Here is a 26,668-nt window from a genome sequence, read left to right on the forward strand (position 1 = left end):
CCCGAGAGAGAGAGAGAAGAGAAAGGGAGGGAGGGAGGGAGGGAGGGAGGGAAGGAGGGAGTGGTGGTTCTTAAGGAGGAAAGGAAGGAGGGAGTAAAAGGAAAAAAAGGGGGTGAGAGAGAGGGAACAGAAGAGGAAAGAAAAGAGGACTAGATAAGCTTCGGGCTGGTCCCGTCGCAGGCTATGGGGGCCATGGTCACCTAAAGTAGACCCGGCCAGTCCTCCTCCTCCTCCTCCTCCTTCACCTCCTCCTCTACCTCCACCTTCTCGTCATCCTCCTCTCCCCTTTGCTCCTTCCTACCATCAATTAATCCGTCCATCCATCAATCTATTTATCCATCCATCAATCCATTTATCCATCCATCAATCCATCCATCCATCCATCCATCTGTTTCCACCCGTGTGTGTGCGTGTGCGTGTTGCGGAGGCCATGCCGGGGGCGTGGAGGTTGCCACGGAGCGTCCGGCAGCTGGGCCTGCACCGGCTAGTGGCGGCCCTCATCGTCTTCTGCCTGCTGTCCATGGCCTACCTGGCGTACCACGTCAGCAGCGCCCCCAAGATCAAGGAGCCTCCGCCGCTGCCTCTGGGAGAGTGTGCCACCCCACTGCCCATCGCGGGCACGCTCGGTGGGGTCAGGGGTCTGGGCAGCCTTCGGGGGACGGGAGGGGGGTTCTACCCGTCCCAGGGTAGCCATAGGCGGGGAGGGGTCGGCGGAAAGGGGCCGGACGTGTCGCGGACTGACCCGGTGGTTCTGGTGCTGGTGGAGAGCATCTACTCGCAGCTGGGCCAGGAGATCGCCGCCATCCTGGAGGCCGGACGGTTCCGGTACCGGACGGAGATGGCGCCGGGCCGGGGCGACCTGCCGAGCCTGGCGGTGCGGGGCCGCGGCCGCTACGCGCTGGTGGTCTACGAGAACCTGCTCAAGTACGTCAACCTGGACACGTGGAACCGGGCCCTGCTGGACAAGTACTGCCAGGACTACGGCGTCGGGGTGGTCGGGTTCTACCGGGCCGGGGAGAACTCGCCGCCCAGTGCCCAGCTCCGCGGCTTCCCACTCTTCCTCCGCTCCAACCTGGCGCTGCGCGACTACCGGGTCAACCCGGCCGCGCCGCTCCTCTACGTGACCCGGCCCAGCCAGCTGGACCCGGGCCCGCTCCCCGGCGAGGACTGGACCGCGTTCCTGTCCAACCACACCACCTACGAGCCAGTTCTGGTGGCCAGCCCCAGACTTCCGGAGGGGCCCGTGCCCCTGGCTCACCCCCACCAGCAGAGGCCTCTCCTGGCCACGGTGGTCCAGGACCTGGGCCTCCACGATGGGATCCAGAGGGTTCTATTCGGGGGCAGCCTGTCGTTCTGGCTACACAAGCTGGTGTTTGTGGACACCGTGGCCTTCCTGACGGGAGGCCGGTTGAGTCTGTCGCTGGAGCGCCACCTGCTGGTGGACGTGGATGACATCTTCGTGGGGAAGGAGGGCACCAGGATGAAGGTGTCTGACGTGGAGGTGAGACGACCATTTTTTTTAACCAGTTACAGCTAGATGGAAATATTGTTTGGAAAAAAGCACACACATACTGCTGTGTGTGTGTGTGTGTGTGTGTGTGTGTGTGTGTGGGGGGGTCTGTGTGGGAGCTTGTGTTGCTAAACTGAGTGAAATGACATTTGCACGCTTCAGGTGGATAAGCTGCTGCTGTAATGAGCTTCTGATTGTGTGTGTGTGTGTCTGTGTCTGTGTGTGTGTGTGTCTGTGTGTGTGTGAGATATAAAAGGCTTAATGGTTGCTCTGGGAACCTGCTGGAAGTGTGTGTGCTGGTTTGGAGGTTTGTAATGGTCTTGCCATGAGAAGGCTCATGTGAGGTGGGTGAATTATACCAGGGGTTTGTACATCCCATAATGAGTAGAATGTGTATAATGTGTTTGTTTTGTTTTTAACTGTAAGATGGAGTGTGTTGATGTTGGTGCTTTTGTGGTGGGTGTTGTGTATGCGCGCATGAGGGCATAATATGTATTTAAGTTGGTTAGGACCACGTTGTCGGATTGTTTAGAGTTAGGGTATGTGCGAGAACATACAGTAGCTGTGTGTGTGTGTGTGTGTGTGTGTGTGTGTGTGTGTTACAGATTGCTGGGCAAGGGAAGATGCGTCTGTGTCTATGTGTGTGTCTGTGTGGGAGGAGGTACAGTGTGTGTGTCTGTGTGTGGTTGAGAAGAGTGCTGCTTATGTCCAGATTGGGGGGCCTGAGCCTCCTGCTGGAAGTAATCAGGGACTTAAGGAAAGAATAAGACAACAAAAAACTCATCAAGTTTCAAAAGTCAGCTCCGTAAATGACATTGATCCCTACCCCCCAGCTATGCGCACACACACACACACACACACACACACACACACACACACCAGCCTCTCCAGAAATAACACACCCCCATTTGCATACATGTGTGCACACACACACACACACACACACACACACACACACACACACACACACACACACACCAGCCTCTCCAGAAATAACACACCCCCATTTGCATATGTGTGCACACACACACACACACACACACACACACACACACCAGCCTCTCCAGAAATAACACACCCCCATTTGCATATGTGTGCACACACACACACACACACACACACACACACACACACACACACACACACACACCAGCCTCTCCAGAAATAACACACCCCCATTTGCATATGTGCGCACACACACACACACACACACACACACACACACACACACACACACACCAGCCTCTCCAGAAATAACACACCCCCATTTGCATGTGTGCACACACACACACACACACACACACACACACACACACACACACACACACACACACACACACACACACCAGCCTCTCCAGAAATAACACACCCCCATTTGCATATGTGTGCACACACACACACACACACACACACACACACACACACACACACACACACACACACACACACACACCTCTAAGGAGCACAGACACATCAACAGCTTCTCGCGTGACGTCCGTGGACAGCATTTTTAAGCTCTCTTTCCTTCTTCTAGACAGTCAGTCAACAACTGACACCCCTCTCAACATGAATTCAATATGTCCAGTTTCACATAGCAAACTTTCTTTATTACTCTTTCATTACAAAAGCTCGCTCCGTAAATCTAACCCAAGTTCAATGTTAATAGAAAGCATCTGTGCACCATCCATCAATGCTACACAACACTGTTCTTCATACTTTAGTCAGACTATAACAAGTGCTTTATAATATAACATTTGGCAGGATCTATGTAATTGCACGGTAAAAAGTGACATTTTCACTTGCGAGCATAGCTGGAACTATTTCTGGGTAATTGTAGTATCTGCTCTGCTATATTAGATAGCCTAGTGACAAATGTTCAGAAAGGGCTTTAGTTTTTGAGATACCCCTACCGGAGGTAGAACTAAACACAACAATGTTTTTCCTCATCTCTAAGGTCTCCCATATATGAAATGGATTCTTAGCTAAAAATATTTTACTGCTAAGATTGTTAAATTAACAGATATTGTTATACACCCCAAAACCAAAAAAAGAACTAAAATATAGCCTGTCCGTATTGGAGTTAAGGCATATAAATTAGTGCAGATCAATCACACAAGCTCTGAGAGCTTTGAAACTTGGCATGTTTATAGTCAGGAAGTTCCTTTACCTACTAGAAAAGACTGGATGTGAATATCTTGATGTATGGAATGAATAGAGACATGTAAACATACACCTAAAATAAGCGGACATGCAAAAAGTCCAAATCACATTATCAGTGGTGAGGAGAATGTTGACATTCATTGTTACTGCAAGGTAAGTTACATAAGGTAAGTGCTGCTCTATATTTACATTTAATAATGATAAATTTCATATGTCCCAGTATTAAACAATTCATATGAAACACCGATCCAATTGAATCAGGTTAACATTGGAATGGAACACCTTTATTAAAATATTTATATTCACTTGAATTTTGTTTTGGTCAAGTCATCACTGAATAATGAAAAATAATATTGTTAGCTTTTGTCTGTCCAGACCAGCAGTGGACAGTAGAGCCTACACTGCTTACTTCACCCCTAAGTAGCTAAACAGTTAGTTGTAGAAACTACTTTCCCTAGCTAAGAAAGTACTTAGCCCTCTGACCAATGTTTCATGTGTAATTCAACTTGATTTGCATTTCGATGAAAATTCTGAAATGTATATCATTTTTCCTTTTCACTAGTCTTTTGAATTATGGAGAATGTCTTACAAGCATTGGATCCAAAGCTTTGTATCATTTGTGGGAAACATTTTGAAAAGGGCAAGAAAAAAGATCCCTATGTCCAAAACCCCACAGTAGAAGGCCTCCAACACATACTTACCCTTGCTCAGCAGAGCGAGATGGTGATGTCCATAAAACTCTTGCTCCATATACAGATGATATTTCCTCCAAAATCAAAGTTGCATAACATGTAGAGTGAACTACTGCAGTAAGACAAAAATCAGTGAGCAGCAGCAAGTTGCAAATGTTGAGAGTGAGAACACATCTGCACCAAGAAGGCTGAGTATCAAATACTGAGAGTTTCAAATACTGAGAGATTGTTTCATTTGTGGAAAGGCCAGCTCTAGATCAGAACCTCTGACCGCCATTTCGACTGGTACAGGGGCAATGTAAATTATAGGCCAAGTATACTTGCGTATACAAGGAATTTGGTCTCTGCATTTATCCCATCCGTGAATTAGTGAACACACAGAGCACACAGTGAACACAATGAGGTGAAGCACACACTAACCCGGAGCAGTGAGCTGCCTTATTACAGTGGAGCTCAGGGAGCAGTGAGGGGTCAGGTGCCTTGCTCAAGGGCACCATGGATGTGGGCATGGGAGAGCAGTGAGGGGTTAGGTGCCTTGCTCAAGGGCACCATGGATGTGGGCATGGGAGAGCAGTGAGGGGTTAGGTGCCTTGCTCAAGGGCACCATGGATGTGGGCATGGGAGAGCAGTGCTCAACCACTTCCCCCGCCTTTTTCCCTTCTGGGTCGGGGATCAAACCGGTAACTCTTTGGTTACAAGCCCGAACCCCTAACCAGTAGGCCACGGCTGTCCCCAGTACGAGAGACAAGGTCCTTCGGGCAGCTTCTGAAAGGCTTGATGAAGATGTACATTCAAATTCTTTCATGCCCAGATCTCTTTGCATATGATGCCATGGTCCTGGAAACTAAAGGAAAAGCTGATACAGCACAAAGACAGGCTTGCATTTGTTCCACGTCCAAGACAGTCAGATCTGATCTGCTCAGATAGTATGACCATATTGTGCACTGAGGGAAGCTGCTAAACCCCAACCCTCAAGTGAGAACAGTTGGGATGTAGACACCACTGTGTCTACATCCCAACTGAAAAGATTTATATTTCTTGTGTTGTCATACCTTTGGACAATACTGTTTTATCAATGTCTTCAGTGAGCTTAATAAAGGCTTTGTTATAGACATTGGTCTGCTTTTTTCATTCTTTTCTATGGCTTCTGCTATATTTAATTTAGAGATGTAGTGTGCAAGGCATTTTATGGTATTTGGCAGGGTGCGATTTGTAGGGGGGGATGGTGAGGATTTCCCCCCCTCTGGTTTTCCTATCCCTACCTCTGCTAAATTATTTGTATCCCCGGTGGGGACAACATTTATCCCCCTCTGCCCCTCATATTGATTAATGCTACTTCATATAAGTAATGCGCTGCAACGTGAGAACAGTCTAGTAGGCTAGCCTACATAATAATCTGACATCAGAAACGCACCGTCACCGTCAGCACTCATGCTGCTGACACAGTGGCTGCGTGATAACTTAATTTGGCCTTGATCGTGCAGGACATTTCAGATGTCAAGTGTGTAATCCATCATAAATGGCTAGTTTCAATAGAAAAGTTAGCTGGACAAATGAAAGAAAACGAGAAGGATTCAGTGAAGCATAATAATGTTTTAGAACCTTCAAAATTAGAAAACTGATGCAACTGAGATGGAGGACAACTGCACGTAGAGTAGAACGTAGGTGGGTGTTTTAACAGCTGCAAGAAATAGAAGCTTAGAAGAACTTTACTCTCCAAACTCTTCACTGCACTGTAGGCAATTAACTGACAGTATGATAGGCTATTTATTTTCTGTAGGCTACAATAAACACATTTATTTTTTCAACTTTTGCAATATTACGCACTTGGCTACTGAACGCAAATCATCAGGAGAGAGAATGCACGTAGCCTACGCACTACGCAACGTGTAGCGCAATGTGTAGGCTATTTGGTTACCAACTAACACTGTTAGAAACTAAAATGTTACAAAGGTGGCAAAAATAATATAGGGTATTATTAGCCATGACATTACTAGGCTATGAATCGTTAGTTCTTTTTGGTGGGGGGGGGGTTACAAACGTATTCAAAATCACCCCCTTCTGGTTTTACACAAATCGCACCCTGGTATTTGGTATCATGCAAAAAAGATCTGGGCATGAAAGAATTCGAAGATATACATCTACAAGCCTTTCAGAAGCTGCCCGAAGGACCTTGTCTCTGGTATTTGCGACTGTTCCAGTTGAAATTGCTGTCAGAGGTTCTGGTTTAGAGCTGGCCTTCCCACAAATGAAACAATCTCTCCGCATTTGAAATTATGTTGTATCAGCCCTACTCAGCCTTCTTGGTGCAGATGTGCTCTCACTCTCAACATTTGCAACTTGCTGCTGCTCACTGATTTTTGTCTTAGCCTACTGCAGTAGTTCGCTATACATGATACATGATACGAAACTTTGATTTTGGAGAAAATATCATCTGTATATGGAGCCAGAGTTTTATGGACATCACCATCTCTCTCTCTGCTGAGCAAGGGTAAGTATGCGTTGGAGGCCTTCTACTGGTTTTGGACATGGGGATCTTTTTTCTTGCCCTTTTCAAAATGTTTCCGACAAGCTTTGGATCCAATGTCCGTAAGACATTCTCAGTAGGCCTTTTCACACTGCCAAAATCGCCGCGATTTTATGTAGCAGAATCGCGGAACGACTGTCCCTTTCACATAGACCGAGGCGGAACGGTGGGACATAATAGGGCCTTTTCACACAGAGATTACGCTAAATTTGCAGGAAGAGGAGACGTCTTTTTGCAGACGTCTTATTAGGCCCACGCATAATAAGGCCTACGACTATCACTCTACACGCCCCCTATTGCACGTCACATTTTAATTTGCTAGCTCTCCTGGCTCCCCAAAATGCGCATCATGTGAACAGATCAGCAGGCCGGCAAATGTTCACCTCATTTTCAGACACGTTGCGGCAAAAAGAGGTCTCCTCTTCCCGCAAATTTAGCGTAATCTCTGTGTGAAAAGGCCTTATAATTCAAGCGACTAGTGAAAAGGAAAAATTTCAGAATTTTCATTGAAATGCAAATCAAGTTGAATTACACATGCAACATTAGTCAGAGGGCTAAGTAGGCTACTTTCTTAGCTAGGGAAAGTAGTTTCTACAACTAACTGTTTAGCTACTTAGGGGTGAAGTAAGCAGTGTAGGCTCTACTGTCCACTGCTGGTCTGGACAGACAAAAGCTAACAATATATTTTTCCATTATTCAGTAATGACTTGACCAAAACAAAATTCAAGTGGATGTAAATATTTTAATAAAGGTGTTCCATTCCAGTGTTAACCTGATTCAATTGGATCTGCGTTTCATATGAAATGTATCATTATTAAATGTAAATATAGATCAGCACTTGCCTTGCAGTAACAATGAATTTATCAACATTCTTCTCACCACTGATAATGTGATTTGGACTTGAGACTGTATTTTGCTAGTGTTCTGTTTTCTTTCATTTTGGACACCTTATACATTGAGTGACAGAACACCCTAACTTGTCATACTATATTTACATATTTGGTATTGTTGGATTCAGTACAACCCCACCTTTCCCATAAGCCATCATATGTGTTTCTATGATAATCCCTGGTAAAGCAGCTACAAAGTAAATGAATACATTCTGCATAGATATTCATTTTTTGCATGTCCGCTTATTTTAGGTGTATGTTTACATGTCTTTATTCATTCCTTACATCAAGATATTCACATTCAGTTTTTCTAGTAGGTAAAGCAACTTCCTGACTATAAGCATGCCAAGTTTCAAAGCTCTCAGAGCTTGTGTGATTGATCTGCACTAGTTTATATGCCTTAACTCCCATACGGACAGGCTATATTTTAGTCCTTTTTGGTTTTATGTGTATAACAACATCTGTTAATTTAACAATCTTAGCACTAAAATATTTTTAGCTAAGAATCAATTTCATATATGGGAGACCTTAGAGATAAGGAAAAACATTGTTGCGTTTAGTTCTACCTCCGGTAGGGGTATCTCAAAAATGTGGGGCCATTGTCACTAGCCTAAGATACAGCTTCTGTAGTAGGCCTATGGCATAAAATCAGTATAAATATAATATTATATGTACATATGGAAAAACTTAAGAGACCACTGCAAATCTGAATATGACTGTCAACTCAGTCGATGTGCATTAAATAAGGTTATTTTTATTGTTTTGTAAAACTGATCATGTCTGAAGGGTTCACAAACTTTCAAGCAGCACTGTGTATGTGTGTGTGTGTGTGTGTGTGTGTGTGTGTGTGTGTGTGTGTAAATAGCTGAAATGACATACTTGTGTTTGGTTTGGTTCTGCAGGCCCTCCTGCACACACAGAGCAAGCTGAGGGCCTTGGTGCCCAACTTCACCTTCAACCTGGGTTTCTCTGGCAAGTTCTTCCACACAGGTAAGTGATGGCCGCCATCAAAGATCTCCATCTCTATTCAATTAAAGTCACGCTCACCAATGGTGTAAGTGGTGTGGCATTTTTTCACTGGCGGACACAGTGTTTCCCACAGAATTGAATTCCATTTGTGGTGGTTGGTTTGCAGAATGAATTTGAATACAACAGTTTTTAACAAATTAGCACAGTGTGGTTTTGATGCTAACCAGATTTAAGCACAATTTAGTACAACCTGGAAAATCATTGTGTGGTGGTCAATGTTGATATTGTGGTGGGCCGCCACAAAAGAGTCAATGTATGGGAAACACTGGGACGGTTTTCTACACACACACACACACACACACACACACACACACACACACACACACAGCCTGACACACGCACTCTCGCTGCTTCTTCTTCAGGAACTGATGAGGAGGACCTGGGAGATGACACGCTGCTGCGTCACCGTAAAGAGTTCTGGTGGTTCCCTCACATGTGGAACCACATGCAGCCGCACCTGTTCCACAACGTCAGTGTGCTGGCTGAGCAGATGAGGCTCAACAAGCAGTTTGCCCAGGTGAGACAAACACACCTGCACAAGGTGAGACAAACACACCTTCGCCACAGTGTGTAATCCTAGTGCAAACAGTTTGCCTATAGACTTTCACAATGCACAAACTGGGCAAGGTAGCACTAATGATTCACACAGGTGAGGCACACCTGACCTACATATAATCTGGGCAGGCAGGGTAATGCATTCACTTCACCCAGGTGAGTCGGTCACGGCCTCACTGTGACACTCATTACTGAGTATCCCTCTCACTGCAGCACGCCACCACCACATTAATCATCACCCGTCTGTGTGCAACTGTGACCACAAGGCGGACACACATACACACACACACACACACACACACACACACACACACACACACACATCACCCGTCTGTGTGCAACTGTGACCACAAGGCACCTCCCCTACAGGGCTCGCCTTGATCCTCAGATGGAAAAGCCTGTGTTGGGTGGAAGAGTCGTGGTTTGATTCCTAACTATTCATTAGGTTTTTAAAGTGTTTAGAAAGGAGTGGGGTTGGTTCATATTCAAAAGAAGATTGACTGACATTAAAGGCTAACTTTTTTCAAGGATACAAGGAAGTTTAGTCACATGCATATAGTTACTGGAAGTAAGAAATGCAGTGAAATTATGTCTGGTGTCAGCCTATTTGTGCATTTATGGGGGGGGTTAAAAAGTGCAGTAGAAGAGGGGTTTAGTAGATTAAGTGGCAAGGGCTGCATAAGAAAGGTGGGGGAGGATTGGGATTGGGGGGCACCAACAAGGAGCACCCAAGAGCAACAGGGGCAAGGAAAAACTCCCTTACCAAGGAAGAAACCTTGACCTTTCTGTCAAGTTTTTAGTTTGTGTAGACTTTGTGTGAACCGGATGAAAAAGAAGTTTCACTTTCTTTAACAAAGCGAGATGGGGACGAGGGTCTGCTGTCGTCTGACTGCTCTTGTGTATTGTACTGTATGTTCATTCAGTTTATTCCTGTCACGAGTCACGACTGCATGGTGCCACCATCATTAATCATCGTTAATCTGCATAGCAGTGTGGAACATCACAGTGCAGTTCATTATGGGATGCACATACTCCACACCCGGCTTAGATCTGGTTTGGGTTTGTTCCAGATCCGGACGATATTTGGTGTGGATCACAATACGCTCCATCTATTTCAGACACAGCTGTTATTTAATTAAGATACAGTAAACTCCACAAGCACAGGTAGTGTAACAGTGAGGCTATTGAGCTGTTGCCACGGACCAAAATCTGCATCCTCGCCCACCAACCTCTCCTGCCTGTCAGTGTTCCTCATCAGTCAGTCTGTGTGGAATAACTGATGATGAAGTGGAGATCTGATTATGATAAGTGTTCGTGTGTGCAGCCTAATGCCACTCTTTATTTCTGATTAAGAGACTCAGTATTCTAATCATGGATATTGAACATTTATATCATTAATCATGCTAGTTTGGGTATTTTTCAACTCCTCAACATATTATTATCAGTAGCAAGTAGCTTGGGTCTGTTTTTTGCATTCTGCCAACAGCCGACCCTACTCTGCCTCTGATTGGGTCAGACGCCAACATTCTTATGCTTACCATCTCACTCTCCAACCAATCAGTGGAGACCATGAGTATCAGCCATAAGTATAATTATTTGATCCCGGGAAATTTGGTCTCTGCATTTATCCCAATCTGTGAATTAGTGAAACACACTCAGCACACAGTGAACACACAGTGAGGTGAAGCACACACTAATTCCGACGCAGTGAGCTGCCTGCAACAGCGGCGCTCGGGGAGCAGTGAGGAGCCTTAGCAGGGCACTTCAGCCATTCCTACTGGTCGGGGTTCGAACCGGCAACCTTCCGGTTACAAGTCTGAAGAGCTAAACAGTAGGCCACGGCTGCCCCATGAAAGGTAGAGTAGAATATCAGCAGGAAAACCCTCAGTAGGCTACTCATTGTGAGGGGAAGGAAGCTAAAGAGACTGAGATGACAAAGACCAGCTGAGGAGACCAGAAACGTAAACTTTGACTGGAGGATATATTTCTGAGATGGAAAGGACACTGCAAATATGCATGTAATAACTAGAAAAAATGTGCATGTGAAGTGGATGTCTTTCAAAATGTTCTTCCCAGAAGAGCATGCACCCAAACCTCAGTAGTTGTGGTTCAAGTAGGATTTGGCAGGTGGGGGAACCCCAAAATCCAGTGAAAAATGACTCCCCGTTGGACAGCATATTGAGTATTGTGGTGTAGCAATACTTTTTGGACAAGAATTTTTAGCTTCTTGGTCATCTCTGTACACACGAAAAATTAACTCCATTAACTCCACCATTTATCATCGCACTATATCATTGGTATGAAAGAATATATTTATTATTAATTTATCTGTGCCCCCCCCCCCTCTTTAACCCCTGGTTGTGGAAATGTTCTCACCCTTATCCCTTACCTGTGTGCATCTCTGTATCATGATGTTATGCATGGTTTCATATTTCGAAAGGGACAGCTTTTTCACCTGACTTAGCTGAGCCAAATGTACCACGACACCAAGGTCTTCTCTGGACACGGGTCAGTGCGCTGAAGCTTTTCACTAAAATCTGCTGAATACAGAGAAGCTTTGACCCAGAACTGGACTGGCATGCTCTGTACTTGTGTCCTTGGACAGATCTCCATACGCGGCTTCAAGTGAACACACTCTAGCCATATTTTTAAATCGCCATTGAATGTAAATGCATTACTGAGTGTTAGTCCTGCGCAACTTGCATAATTAAAGCGACTCTTGTTGCCGATCCACAGAGGAGGTAATGTGTTCAAACATCATTTTAATGACTTCCATAGAGGTGGACATGCAATTATTGTGTAATGTTTCACAGGACACGTTCTCTTTAGCTAGAGTAGGTAGAGGGAGGTCAGGAGTCTGGTGTGCTGAGATCCCGTCAGACGATGAGTGGACGCATATATGAATACTGTACATACACAAGGACACGTACGAGGACATATACATGGTCGCATATAAGGGGGTTCTCTAATAGATCCCAATTTCCTGCCAGGTCAGGGCTCGCATGCAGTTCAAAGTCAAGTCCATGTGACATTTTTTTTATTTAGTGTCATTACTTTGTCACTAACGACGACAAGGTCATTCAGAGTTCATTAACAAAAGGTAAGGGAGATTGTATTAGAACACTGATTTGTTCAGAATAATAAGCACCAATAGAACAGAATAAAACTATTAACATTTAAACTCCTCAAAACCCACCTGTTCACCACAGCCTATTACATCTACAGTAGGCTACCATAGCTAGTCCTATCATCCTCTTTGTTGTAAAGCGTTCTTGGGTAGTTAGTGTTGTTGTTGTTGTTGTTATTATTATTATTATTATTATTATTATTATTATTATTATTATTATTATTAACAAAAAGTTGAAAATCAAACTGATGAACTGAACTAAATCACAGGCCCACAAAGACCAAATGGAGCCAGATGGTGAGGTGTTATGTTGTCACGGTAATCACTACACATGTGGCTTCACCTCCCCTTCCCTCCCTACAGGAGCATGGCATCCCCACCGATATGGGCTACGCTGTGGCCCCCCACCACTCTGGGGTGTACCCAGTGCACAGCCAGCTCTATGAGGCCTGGAAGTCCGTCTGGGGGATCAAGGTGACCAGCACGGAGGAGTACCCGCACCTGAGGCCCGCACGCTTCAGACGAGGCTTCATCCACAACGGCATAAAGGTGAGCGATCACAGGTTAGGTATGTTTACCAGGTGAGCCATCACTACACGGATTAGGTATGTTTACCAGGTGAGACATCACTACACAGATTAGGTATGTTTACCAGGTGAGCGATCACAGGTTAGATATCTTTACCAGGTGAGTGATCACAGGTTAGGTATGTTTCCCAGGCTATGCTTTCTACTCAGGTGAGCATCACTAAGACGGGTCAGGTATATTTATCAGGTGAGCCATCACTACACAGATTAGGTATGTTTACCAGGTGAGACATCACTACACAGATTAGGTATGTTTACCGAACGATCACAGGTTAGATATCTTTACAAGGTGAGTGATCACAAGTTAGGTATGTTTACCAGGTGAGCCATCACTACACGGATTAGGTATGTTTACCAGGTGAGACATCACTACACAGATTAGGTATGTTTACCAGGTGAGCCATCACTACACGGATTAGGTATGTTTACCAGGTGAGCCATCACTACACGGATTAGGTATGTTTACCAGGTGAGCGATCACAGGTTAGGTATGTTTACCAGGTGAGCCATCACTACACGGATTAGGTATGTTTACCAGGTGAGCGATCACAGGTTAGGTATGTTTACCAGGTGAGCGATCACAGGTTAGATATCTTTACCAGGTGAGTGATCACAGGTTAGGTATGTTTCCCAGGCGAACGATCACAGGTTAGATATCTTTAAAGGTGAGTGATCACAAGTTAGGTATGTTTACCAGGTGAGCGATCACTACACGGGTCAGGTATATTTATCAGGTGAGCCATCATGGGTTGCTAAAATTGTGAACAATAGAGACGGTGCAGCACACTGAAGAAGGCACTACACCGAAACGTGTCTACGCAATAAAGAGATTGAAGTATGCAAAGTGTGGCCTTTTCTCCTTTTCTGATCACTTCTATGTTTGGTCCAGCACTATTAAAGACAAAAAAGAGACTGAAACCTGCTCCTGCCCTCTGTGACCAATAGAACTATCATACTGCGATTATGAAATGTAAAATGCAGTAGTGTTAATACGGTGTCACTGCAGGGAAGTGGGTGGAGCCCAGTGGGAGGTCATTCTCTTTTACGCCGCGGTTTTGTTTGAATCCCCAGTGGTCCGTGGATCACGATCTGTCGAAATCCCCCGCAGTAGAAAGTCAATTAATGTGTGATATTTGCACTCCCAAAGAAGTGGGACATCTGCTGTATTGCTCTTGCATATCAATTTGCCACATTCATCATTAAGTCAAGATTTTATTAAGTTTTGTGAAGTTACATATTAATTCAGTGACAAGAGTACGGATGATGTGTTTGATATCCCTGAAATAACTTCAACTAAAATAGCATCTGAGCTAAAGCCTGCAGTGGCTCTAAAAAATCGAAGGCTGACTAGAAGCCTACAGATGCGTTAGATTCACCTTTGTAGCGTTGCTTTATCACCACCTTGGTGTGCATTATGTTTTCCTAGCAGAATACCTTGTCATCCATTATCACCATTGTATTCTTTACTATCATTAACCAATTATCGTCATTACCACAACACCTTTGTTTACTTTCGTAGTCAATCACATTCAAATGACAATACCTTTTTTTACGCTACAATACATTTGTGTTAATCAACATTTCCCGTTGCAAAGCTTTTAACACTGTCTTTGTGTTTTAAGAAATAAGATGAACACGATTGGTGTGTGATGTGTTTCTGAAAGGTTCTACCGAGGCAGACGTGTGGCCTTTTCACACACACCATCTTCTACAAGGAATACCCCGGAGGATCATGGGAGCTGGACAAGAGCATCCGCGGAGGGGAGCTGTTCATGACGCTGCTGCTTAATCCGGTAAACAGCATTAAAACTCACTCACACACTCTCACTCACATACACACACACACACACACACACACACACACACACACACACACACACACACACACACACTTTTACATATATAAATAAAAACACACATGCACACTCCACCACATGCCTGCAGGTAGCTCAAATGAAGCACATTATTCTAGTAAACGAGCCTTCCTTTTCATTTTCTATTTCAGCCCAGGTCTCCATTTTCACCCAAGCAATGCCTCAAAGAATATGCCACTGTGATATGATAATGAGCAAACACGATTAGCTTGTGTTGGCTCTCTCTCTCTCTCTCTCTCTCTCTCTCTCTCTCTCTCTCTCTCTCTCTCTCTCTCTCTCTCTTCCTTTCAGTCTTTCTCTCTCCTTCCTTTATTTCTGTCCTCTCTCTCTCTCTCTCTCTCTCTCTCTCTCTCTCTCTCTCTATCTCTCTGTCTTGCTCTCTTGCTCTCTCTCCCTTCCTTTCTTTCTGTCTTTCTCTCTCTCTCTCTCCCTCTCTCTCTCTCTCCCTTCCTTTCTCTCTCTCTCTATCTCTCTCTCTCTCTCTCTCTCTTGCTCTCTCCCTTCCTTTCTTTCTGTCTTTCTCTCTCTCTTCCTTTCTTTCTTTCTCTCTCTCTATCTCTCTCTCTCTCTCTCTCTCTCTCTCTCTCTCTCTCTCTCTCTGCTTGCTTTAATTAAGCACAAAAGTGCTCGTAATTACAGTGTGCAAACAAACTCCTCTGTCTTGCACAGGTCAGTATCTTCATGACTCACCTGTCTAACTACGGCAATGACCGACTGGGCCTCTATACCTTTGAGTCGCTGGTGAAGTTCGTCCAGTGCTGGACCAACCTCCGGCTGCAGACACTGCCCCCAGTGCAGCTGGCTGACAAGTACTTCCAGATCTTCCCAGAGGAGAGAGACCCCTTGTGGCAGGTAAGTGGAACTACAACATTCTCCTGAGACAAAGAGTGATTAGTCCCGGTCGACTTCAGGGTCCTGGTTCCTGGCTTATCACCTGTGTCCCTGTATATGTAGGACCACCACTGAAGACAATGTCTACGATTGACAGCTGTTTAGCTAAAGATCCTGAAGAAATGGAGGGCACACGATTGAAAGAAGGTTAAAAGGATATCATTTAATTCACTGGTTTATTTCCCAGAATCCCTGTCATGACAAGAGGCATAAGGACATCTGGTCAAAAGAGAAGACATGCGATCGGCTGCCCAAGTTTCTCATCATTGGCCCACAGAAGACAGGTATTGACATCCCCTCAAGATAGGCGATCTGACCGCTGAGCTTTGGTGGGGACACCACTAACCCCCCCCATCCCCCCACCCTCCCGAAAAAAGCTCAACTCTTTCACCAGCCACTATAGATATATAAAAAATGATTAAAATGTGCTACTGTCCAACTGCTATCCATGATTAAAATGTGCTACTGTCCAACTTGATCTAACTATACTGTGTAGCCTACACAATCTGATTTTAATATGAACAGATATGTAGGCTATATTTAACATTTAACATTTAACATTTAATTTCTATTTGGTCTGTTATGAAATCATGCATTGACCCATTTAAGCACAGCTCAGTTTTAAGAAACTTAAATACATGCAAGCATTTTGTGAAAAGAAATCATTAAGGCTACATTGACAAACTCTTAACCGTGAGCTGCCTGTATATTCTCTGATTCTGATATTTACAGATATCTAGGCGATGTAAGCACAGCTCAGTTTAAGAAATGCTTAAAGCCGTAGTATTTCAAAACCGGATTACTCTGGAACAGCTAACTATACACGGGAATGCATTGCACCTTTGTGTTCGGTAATGTCTGCTGTTTATTCTGATATATGGTTTGTCATGTGTTGCGTGATGAGTGTGTAGGCCTACGATATTCCACCAAGACGAATAGATGTGGAGATGTGCACAGAAAATAATTATTAAATCTCTTGAAGTTATTTTTCTTTTGAACTGTTTATCACAGCAAATATATTTTAGTATATTTGTCTTTAGCCTTGCAAATATATAGTGGCTAGCTAGCACCGTTTAAAAGCTGAGAAAAGGCTCTTTCATGTGACACATGTGTGATGAGTAGAAGAGAAGAATGGGTGAATTTGGACGCACTTCATATGCCTTGTAGTGAAGTGAAGCTGAAGCGCTGCGCCATGCTGCGCAGGAGACTGCGGCTCACTGGTAGTTATTATAGGTAACTTCAAATCAGCGTGGTTTACCCTTATAGGCTACTGCACATTACAAGATCTGTACGAGATGATCCGCAGCACTGAAGTGAGAAATGATTTAACTCTTTGTGTAGAGCATGTGAGCGCTTTTTTCCCCATTTCGACCTGAATATTGGTGGGGACATTTTAGTCGTAATTTGACCCTGGTGTGGACACGTCCTTCGGTCCCTACGCAAATCTACGGCCATGCCGCCAGGCTCCTAACTCTTATCTAGAAGAACTTGGCTTTAATTCCAGTGTTAGGAACAAACATTTGAATGCATTTGAAGTGGGAAATGAAGTGGAAATGACTGTGGTATGCAGTGTTGCTCTAATAATCATATTGAGTCATTACACAGTGGAATTCATCTGTGTGACTCATCTGCACTTATCAGTGCAAGTCATGTGATTATATTTAACCTGAATATATATATATATATATAACCTGAACACTGATGATTGACTGCTTCTAATTTAATCTGTGACGTTGTTTAATTAAAATGGAGGTAGACCTCAAGTGAAAGAACAGATGTTATTGAACCACTCCACAATACTAGAGCACTGCAAAAAATGAATTCTAACCAAGTGTTATTAATCTTATATTAAGATTAAAAAATCTATTTGGTATTGTTTTGAGTATGAAAAGACTTAACTAGCGCCCTCCCAAAAGAACATTTTGACTTAATTTAAGAAGACTTTGACTTATTTTAAGGAGTCTTATCAAGACAAATTTGCTCAACGCACTGGCAGACAAATTTGCTTGTTTTTAGGACACATTTGCTTAACGCACTGGCAGACAAATTTGCTTGTTTTCAGGATGAGATGTCTTAAAATAAGTCAGTCTTTTTTTAAATTAAGTCAAATGTTTTCACAAGAAAAGCTAGGTAAAGTCTCTTTGCCTCTGAAAACAATACCAACTAGTTTTGTTTATCTTGATATAAGGTTAATAACACTTGGTTAGATTTTGTTAGATAAGCAGTTTTTGCAGTGAGGCTTCATGACTACTGAAATTGTTTTGCATAATAGTAGTTGACTAGTCGTACGTTACCAGTACAGTGCTGGTGCTAACATTACTGCTAGTGCTAACTGATGGCAGCAGATGTTTCATTTTTAGGTGGTTATCCATAGCAGGTGTGTTCTTATTATGGCTGTAAAGATTATTTTCATATTTGATTAACCTGCCTATTATTTTCTTGATTAATCATTTAGTTGTTTAATCAGTAAAATCCCAGAAAATAGTGAAGAATTGAGTAAAGCTGAACATTTTCAGTGTTCAAGCTTTTGAAAAGAGTTTAAGAGGCTACAATCAGAGAAATCATATGTATTTTCCACAAAAATGACCAATTATTCAATTATCAAAATAGTTGCCAATTAATATACAGCTAATTGATGAATTGATTAATCATTAAAGCCCTAGCTGTTATTGTATTTTTATAAGCTACTGAATACACAGCACTGCGGAACAGGTCTCATTTTTGGTGAAGTACTCTAGCCCGTTTAGCACTGAGCCATTTTGTTGATGACTACTTTAGTGCTGCTTAAAGCACTGACGAGTGATTTTAATAGTCGGCATGAGCAAGTTAGCCATGTGTGTAATATAAGATGGTAATAACAATCGAACAAAACAAAACAACAGCAGGCCTGCAGTGCAACTATGAAACTGAGGAGTGACAGTGAGAGAGAAAACAGATTGAAAAATACATGTAGTGCCTATAACATAGAGTTGTATTCTTATGTATTCTTTCATTGCTCGCTCTCTCTTCCTTTCTTTCTTTATTTTTTCTGTTCTTCCTCTCTCCTTTCTTTCTTTCTTTCTTTCTTTCTTTCTTTCTTTCTCTCTTTCTTTTGTTCTTCCTCTCTCTCTCTTTCTTTCTTTCCTTCTTTCTTTCTTTTTCTCTCATGGTCTCTCTTTCTCTTTCTTTCTCTCTCTTTCTCTCTCTCTCTCCCTCTCTCTCTCTCTCTCTCTCTCTCTCTCTCTCCCTCTCTCTCTCTCTCCCTCTCTCTCTCTCTGTAGGTACAACAGCTTTGCACTCGTTTCTCTCACTCCATCCTGCCATCTCCAGTAGTTTCTCCAGCCCGGTGTCATTTGAGGAGGTGCAGTTCTTTAGTGGACCCAACTACCAGCGGGGCATTGACTGGTAAGGAGCACGCGCACACACACACACACACACTAAAACACACACACACTCTAACACACACACACACTAAAACACACACACACACACACTAAAACACACTAAAACATACACACACACACACACACACACACTAAAACATACACACGCACACACACACTCTAACACACACACACGCACACACACACACACTAAAACACACACACTAAAACACACTAACACACACACACACACACACTAACACACGCACACACTAACACACGCACACACACACACACTAAAACACACACACACTCTAACACACGCACACACACACACTAAAACACACACACTAAAACACACTAAAACATATACACACACACACACACACACACTAAAACACACTAAAACATACACACACACACACACACACACACTAAAAAACACACACACTGAAACATACACACACACACACACACACACAACACTAAAACACACACACACACACTCTAACACACACACACACACACACACACACACACTAAAACACACTAAAACATACACACACACACACTAAAACACGCACACTAAAACACACTAACACACACACACACTAAAACACACACTAAAAACACACACACACACTCTAACACACACACACTCTAACACACACACACACACAGACACACGCACCCTAAAACACCCATACACACACACACTAAAACACACACACACACTCACACAGAGTGGTGTCATGTCTTTTCTCCGATAAGCACTTGTTCTAAACACACACACACACACACACACACACACACACACACACACACACACACACACACACTGACTGATCACCAGTCAAGCTTTTTGCAGTTATTCTTTTATTTCCTGGTGATTTCTGCCAGAACTAAATCATTTGTCATGAATTAATAATGTTATATAGAATTTAAAATGCAGCGAGTGAATTCATCAGCCTTCACACTGCTCTCTGTACTCCCATGTCATATTGCTCAAGCCTTTCTTTCCCTCCTCCCCCCCCTCCAATTCTATTGATAAGTGGAACAAGCCTCTACATATATAATGTCTAGAAATGCATACGACTTCAAGAAACACCTCACCTTATGAAGTTCTCACAGAATAAGAATATGTCAAAAACTGAATTTTGTCAGATAGAATCTTATAATTCTAAAGGGACGATATCTGTTTTGCCAAGCTATGCATCAAATAACCATACATTGAACTCTCTCAATTTCAGTTTCAAAAGCCTCTAGTGACATGTCAAGAGGTGTTGTGTTGCAAGACACAGTGACATACTGATTCAGATATCACTATTATATTATTAACACTATTATTACTAATAATCATTCTTATATTAAAATAGAATAAATATATAACAAATGAATGATGATACTTTTTAAGAAATCTTTTTCTCTGTCTCTCTCAGGTACATGGACTTCTTCCCCGTCCCGTCTAACGTGAGCACGGACTTCCTGTTTGAGAAGAGTGCCAACTACTTCGACACGGAGGCGGCTCCGCCCAGAGCTTCGGCCCTGCTGCCCAGAGCCAAGATCATCGCTGTCCTCATCAACCCTGCTGACCGTGCGTACTCCTGGTACCAGGTGAGTGTGAGTTTCTGTGTGTGTTTGTCAATGCCTCCGTTTCCATATTGTGTTTCCTAAGATGTTTTCATTCATCTTTTGTTCGTTCTTACTTCTTTGCCTCAATTTCATTATGTTCTCTCTCTCCTCTCCTCCCTCTCTTATCCTTCCTCTCTCCTCTTCCTTCTCCCTCTCTTCCTCTCTCTCTCCTCCTTCCTCTCCCTCTCTCCTCCCTCTCTCCCTCTCTCCTCCTTCCTCCCTCTGTCCTTCTCCCTCTCTCCTCCTTCCTCCCTCTGTCCTTCTCCCTCTCTCCTCCTCCCTCCCTCTCTCTCCTCCTCCCTCCCTCCTCCCTCTCCCTCCCTCTCTCTCCTCCTCTCTCTCTCCTCCTCCCTCCCTCTCTCTCCTCCTCCCTCTCTCTCCACAGCACCAGAGGGCTCATCTGGACCCCGTGGCTTTGAACTTTTCCTTCCATGAGGTGGTGTCCGCCGGCCGCTCCTCCCCTCCTGCCTTGCAGACCCTGCAGAGACGCAGCCTGGGGCCCGGGGCCTATGCCTCACACCTGGACAGATGGCTGCACCACTACCAACCCAGCCAGGTGCACACACACACACACACACACACACACACACAGCTACATCCACAGCCTGGGGCTTCTCACCTGGAGAGATGGTTGCACAACTAACGTATACATTATATATGTTTATAGTACATTATAAACATGGCACCCTTATTGTCTTACATTTGGTTAGTAAGTAAATATATGATATATGTACACGCTAAAGCAGAAATGTATGTGTGTGTGTGTGTGTGTGTGTGTTTTAGCTGTTGGTAGTGGATGGGGTTCTGCTTCGTTCCAACCCAGTTCAGGTGATGGACGGGGTGCAGAAGTTCCTCGGAGTCACACCCCATTACAACTACACACAGGCCTTGATGTGAGTAAAGTGTGTGTGTGTGTGTGTGTGTGTGTGTGTTTGTGTGTGTGTGTGTGTGTGGCTGTGTGGCTGTGGCTGTCTTCACTTAAATTATGTAAATTAATGTTCTGTATAAATGGATGAAACACTTATGAAAGTAAGCTTGCAGTAGGGACTGTCTAAACCAAATGGGTCTGTATGTCTGATCATTAGAGGTCTAATAGATAGATAGATAGATAGATAGATACTTTATTGATCCCCCGGGGAAATTCAAGGTCTCAGGGTTCTAATAACAGGGTTCCCACGGGTCCTTGAAATCCTTGAAAGTTTGTGAATCTAAAAAAAATAATTCAAGGCCCTTGAAAGTTTTTGAAAAGAGACATAAATAAATGGAGGTCCTTGAAAGTCCTTGAATTTCTTTTTGAGGAAAAAAAATCCATACAATTACGTACAATTCCGCTTATTAACATGTACATGGCCAGCGTGATTTCTGCGTGTTTCCCGTGTGTAGTGTTTGTTGCCCAAATATTTAATTTAACATTCTGATGAATAAACCGCCATGTTCATGGTAACGAGTTTAACTTGTTTAGGACAAGTTTATTTCAGTTCAGTTTTATGCAAAATACAAACATGAAAAATAGAATAGGCCTGTCATATGACCAAAAATAAAAGAAAACTGTGACAAGGTATCCTTGGTCTGTTGAGGTAATATGATTTAACCATGCCCGCGCTTGAAATTTATCAACACATTACAGTAGGTCCTTGAATTTAAGGATATTGGGCCTGGAAAGTCTTTGAAAGGTCCTTGAATTTGATCTTAACCAAGGTGTGGAAACCCTGTAATAAGCACCGTGCTCTAGATCTACTGTATTTGTTCCATGAATACTTTAATTAGTAGATCACCTAGATGTTTTAATTGGTAGATCACCTGGATGTTTTAATTTGTAGATCACTTGGTAGACAGCTGCTGCTAACATCAAGGTCATTTGGTCATCTGCTAGGGAACACATATACAGTACAGATGAAAACATTGTTCATAATGCATACAAGTATTAATAACGTGTACTGTGATTGGTTTGCTCGTTCTCAGTAGGCGTATTAATAACGTGTACTGTGATTGGTTTGCTCGTTCTCAGGTTTGCTCGTTCTCAGTTAACTGACCTAGGGCTCCACCTGCTGGTTGTGTGTGTACTGCAGGTTTGATGAGAGTAAGGGCTTTTGGTGCCAGAGGCTGGACGGAGCACGCTCACGATGCCTGGGGAAGAGCAAAGGCAGGAAGTACCCGGACATGCCTGCTGAGGTACTTCCTGTTCTGCCGAGAACGCACATCCTCACAACAACTACACATTGCATTTGCACAGAGCTGTCTACAAACGACTAATCTACAAAATTTGGTTGCACTTTACTTGACAGTATCATCATAAGAGTGACATGACACTGTCATGAACATGTCATAAACAAGTCATAAACTTTATGACATAACGCTTCTGTTATTAAGTGACATTCAGTTTTTGTCATACCAATTTAGGGTTAGGGTTAGATTTAGGGTTAGAGTTAGGATTAGGGTTAGGGTCCATGTGTCATGACAGTGTCATGTGTTCATGACAGTGCTATGTCAGTCTTATGTCGATACTGTCAAGTAAAGTGTTACCTAATTTAAACAGGTGCTGGGTATAAGGCTTAGCCGACAATTGAAAAGATAAAAAGATACCCGCACACTGTTCTATAAGCTCCCAGAGTGGTTTATTAACAACGTTTCGACCAGAGAGTCAGAGGTCTCGATACCTGATGAAGACCTCTGGTCGAAACGTTGTTAATAAACCACTCTGGGAGCTTATAGAACAGTGTGCGGGTATCTTTTTATCTTTTCATTGGAACCATGCTCACTAGCACCAATGTGTAGCACCCACCTGGGTGATGCACGGCAGCCATTATGCGCCACGACAATCACCCCACACCTGCTTGAGGTGGAGAGTGAGGGAATGAATGAATGAGTTGATTACACCAGGGGATATTTAAGGGACCGGACACGCACACACACGCACACACTCGCACACATGCACACACACACACACACACACACACACACACACACACAGAGAGAGAGAGCTTGGCATAATGAGCAGTCTGTGGATGTATGTGACTAACAGAAATTAATAGAAAGTGCTACAACACGAGAAAGCCACTTTATCACAAGCTTATCTCCCACAGGGTTAAATTAGGTGTGAGAGGATGCCTCCCTGCCCAGGACTCACACACAGGTGTACGTACACACACACACACACAAACACACACACACACACACACACACACACACACACACACACACACACACACACACACACACACACATCTGAAGCCTAAAGTGAAGATTATCTAAGCAGAAAATAAAGTAGAAAATAGGCCTCCTTTCCCATACTGCAACTAATCTGCTCCCAAGTGGAACATTCTAAATATAAGTGTGTTATGCTAACAGGACGATCTGGGACTGTCACACACACACACACACACACACACACACACACACACACACACACATACACACACGCACACGCACACACACACCCTTAAGGGATAGGCATAGTTCACTGGCTGATAACCGTGATGGGCAGAGTTGTGCAGTGGTAAGCAGAAAACTCGGTAGCAAACTGCAGCGTGGGGCATTTTTGGATCCTGGCACCAGCGCCTTACTTAGTGTTTTATGGCCGCCTTGGAGCGGACCGCCTGTCACTGCTGGCTCTCTCTCTCTCTCTCTCTCTCTCTCTCTCTCTCTCTCTCTCTCTCTCTCTCTCTCTCTCTTATTTTTCTTTCTCTTTTTCTCTTTCTCTCTCTCTCTCTCTCTCTCTCAAATTCAAATGGCTTTATTGGCATGACTGTAAAAGGTACAATAGGGCCAAAGCAATATGATGTGTCCTTGATCTCTCTCTATTTTGTTGTTTTTTTAAATATGTTCTGTATGTGTGATAATACCATGAATGTGTGACCTGTTCTGTCTGAAAGTATGTGGGTATGTGCTTGTTTACATAGAGTGTATTATTTGCATCTTGGCATCTGCTGGGCATGGCATCTTGTGTGTGTGTGTAGTTTGTATGATTTATTATGTACCACTTATGTGTGTTTGTGAGCACAGCTGTATATCATCTAATATGTACTTATATTATTATTATTGTGTGTGTGTGTGTGTGTGTGTGTGTGTGTGTGTGTGTGTGTGTGTTGCAGACGCGGGCCCTACTGTCAGGACATTATCGCGAGCAGAACCTGGAGTTGCTCCGCCTGCTGAGCCGCCTGGGTCAGACTCCGCCCCCCTGGCTGAGGGAGGAGCTACAGGGGGCCAGCTGGAACTGAGGGTCTAAGCCCACCCCACTCCACCAATCAGATAGGCCCAAATGTTTACCCTCCCTCCCCCGCTTCTCCTACCAATCAGAATCAGGCGGGGGGGTACTCATTCCCCAAACTTTCCACCCCCACCCCCCAAGGCTGCGTCTGGACAGGCCTGGAAGCTGGGCCACCCACCATGGAATCCTGAGGTGGACCCCCAGAAACCCGTGGGCCCCTAGGCCCTCATCCCCTGCAGATGGAACAGTCTATAGTTAGAGACTATAGGCTGTGACCCCGCATGTCACGGGTCACTAATCGTCAACGTGTGGATGCTCTAACCCAGAGCCACCTACCAGAGGGTCATTGGTGTCTGTGTTCTGAGTCCCAGTGGGGAGCCCGTCTGGGCCTGAAGTCGTGTAGGCTCTAGTAGTCTTACTGATTTGAGGGAACCCTACCTGCACCAGAGGCCTCCTTTCATATAGGGCTCCATGCACTGCTGGCTCTCCAGGAGCCAATGACGTGAATGCACTCGGAAAAAAACACAGATCACATCAACCAATCAGGGGTCTCGGAAATGCCAAATGGGAATGGGACACAAGGAGCATGAGGAGGAAGAGGAAGGAGCACAGTCTGATTGTCATTGGTGGCCTTCCACCCAGAGACACACAGTACAGACAGGCTGGGAATGCCTTTCTCTGGAGTTGAGGCCTTTTGACTTGAGGCTTTGTAGCCACACCTGTCCTGGATGTCTGGGACACAGACCTGGGATAACTTCTGAGGAGTAAATCTCATTGCTCCACAACCTGTCCTGCAGAAGCAACAGGTGTCTCGGGGTACGTATGGGCAAAGGAACAGGACTTGCATAGTCAATCGACCTTCTTTAACTGGACATGAACCTAGATATTATGGAATTGCTAGAGGGGCTACTGTACTATCTGCTGGGCTCTAGGGGTAAAGCTGCAGCACGCAAGACATAGCAAACCATCTCTGTGGTACTTGTTGAGCCATTGTGCCTACAGTAGCACACTGCCTAATGCCGGGAGCTTCTAGAACTTTGTCCACCATCTCTTGTGTGAGGTGAAAAGGGAATAGGAGGAAAAAAGGTTCTAGAACATTGCCATTATGATGTCACAATGTCTGTTGCCTCAGATTGGAACATTGCTGTTTGTTTACACGCTTGCTGGAACAGGAAGGAAGCAGGCAGTCCAGAAGGCCACACCCCTTCCCAGAGGGACTGGATGGGCTTTTCATGTGCGTGCAGGGCATGTGCGCAACGAGGATCTTTAAAAAAAAAGAAAGGTGGTTGGGGAACACGAGGACATGAGAACACCATTAGTTAGTGACTCATGTCTGAGTACTGTTATCTCAGATGGCTAATTATCCTGAGACTGAACTGCACCAAGCAACCAAATGAGTTTGTGTGTGTGTGAAAGAGAGTGAGTGTGTGTTTGGATGTGTGTAAGTGTTATCTAGTGCATATTTCTGTGCACTGTTTATGTGTGTGTGTGTGTGTGTGTGTGTGAGACAGATCAAAAGCGAGCAACTGGGTATCTGCCCATCAACACACAGTAAATGGATTTCCCACGCTGTACTCTGTTGTCCTGTTTGTTCAAGTCTGTAATAAAAAAAGGCACAGAATGGA

At 44.1% G+C, this 26,668-nt stretch overlaps 1 protein-coding gene and 1 long non-coding RNA gene across 2 annotated transcripts in view; both read left to right on the forward strand.

Annotated features, from left to right (window-relative positions):
* Window positions 1-21, forward strand: part of LOC125287440 — an 88,924-nt gene extending 88,903 nt beyond the window's left edge. The window contains exon 3 of the long non-coding RNA XR_007192366.1: window positions 1-21. This exon is cut by the window's left edge and continues 172 nt beyond it. This is a non-coding gene — a long non-coding RNA (uncharacterized LOC125287440).
* Window positions 22-168: 147 nt separating this feature from the next.
* Window positions 169-26,668, forward strand: ndst2b (N-deacetylase/N-sulfotransferase (heparan glucosaminyl) 2b). The gene is made up of 13 exons (XM_048233283.1): window positions 169-1,501; window positions 8,682-8,769; window positions 9,171-9,325; window positions 12,854-13,039; window positions 14,742-14,870; window positions 15,621-15,803; window positions 16,030-16,126; window positions 19,103-19,226; window positions 20,644-20,818; window positions 21,222-21,392; window positions 21,620-21,729; window positions 22,906-23,008; window positions 24,928-26,668. The coding sequence occupies exons 1-13, from the start codon at window positions 431-433 to the stop codon at window positions 25,051-25,053; spliced, it is 2,718 nt and encodes a 905-aa protein (XP_048089240.1). The 5' UTR covers window positions 169-430; the 3' UTR covers window positions 25,054-26,668.

Source organism: Alosa alosa, chromosome 22 (genome assembly GCF_017589495.1).
Source record: "Alosa alosa isolate M-15738 ecotype Scorff River chromosome 22, AALO_Geno_1.1, whole genome shotgun sequence".
Lineage (NCBI taxonomy): Eukaryota > Metazoa > Chordata > Actinopteri > Clupeiformes > Clupeidae > Alosa > Alosa alosa.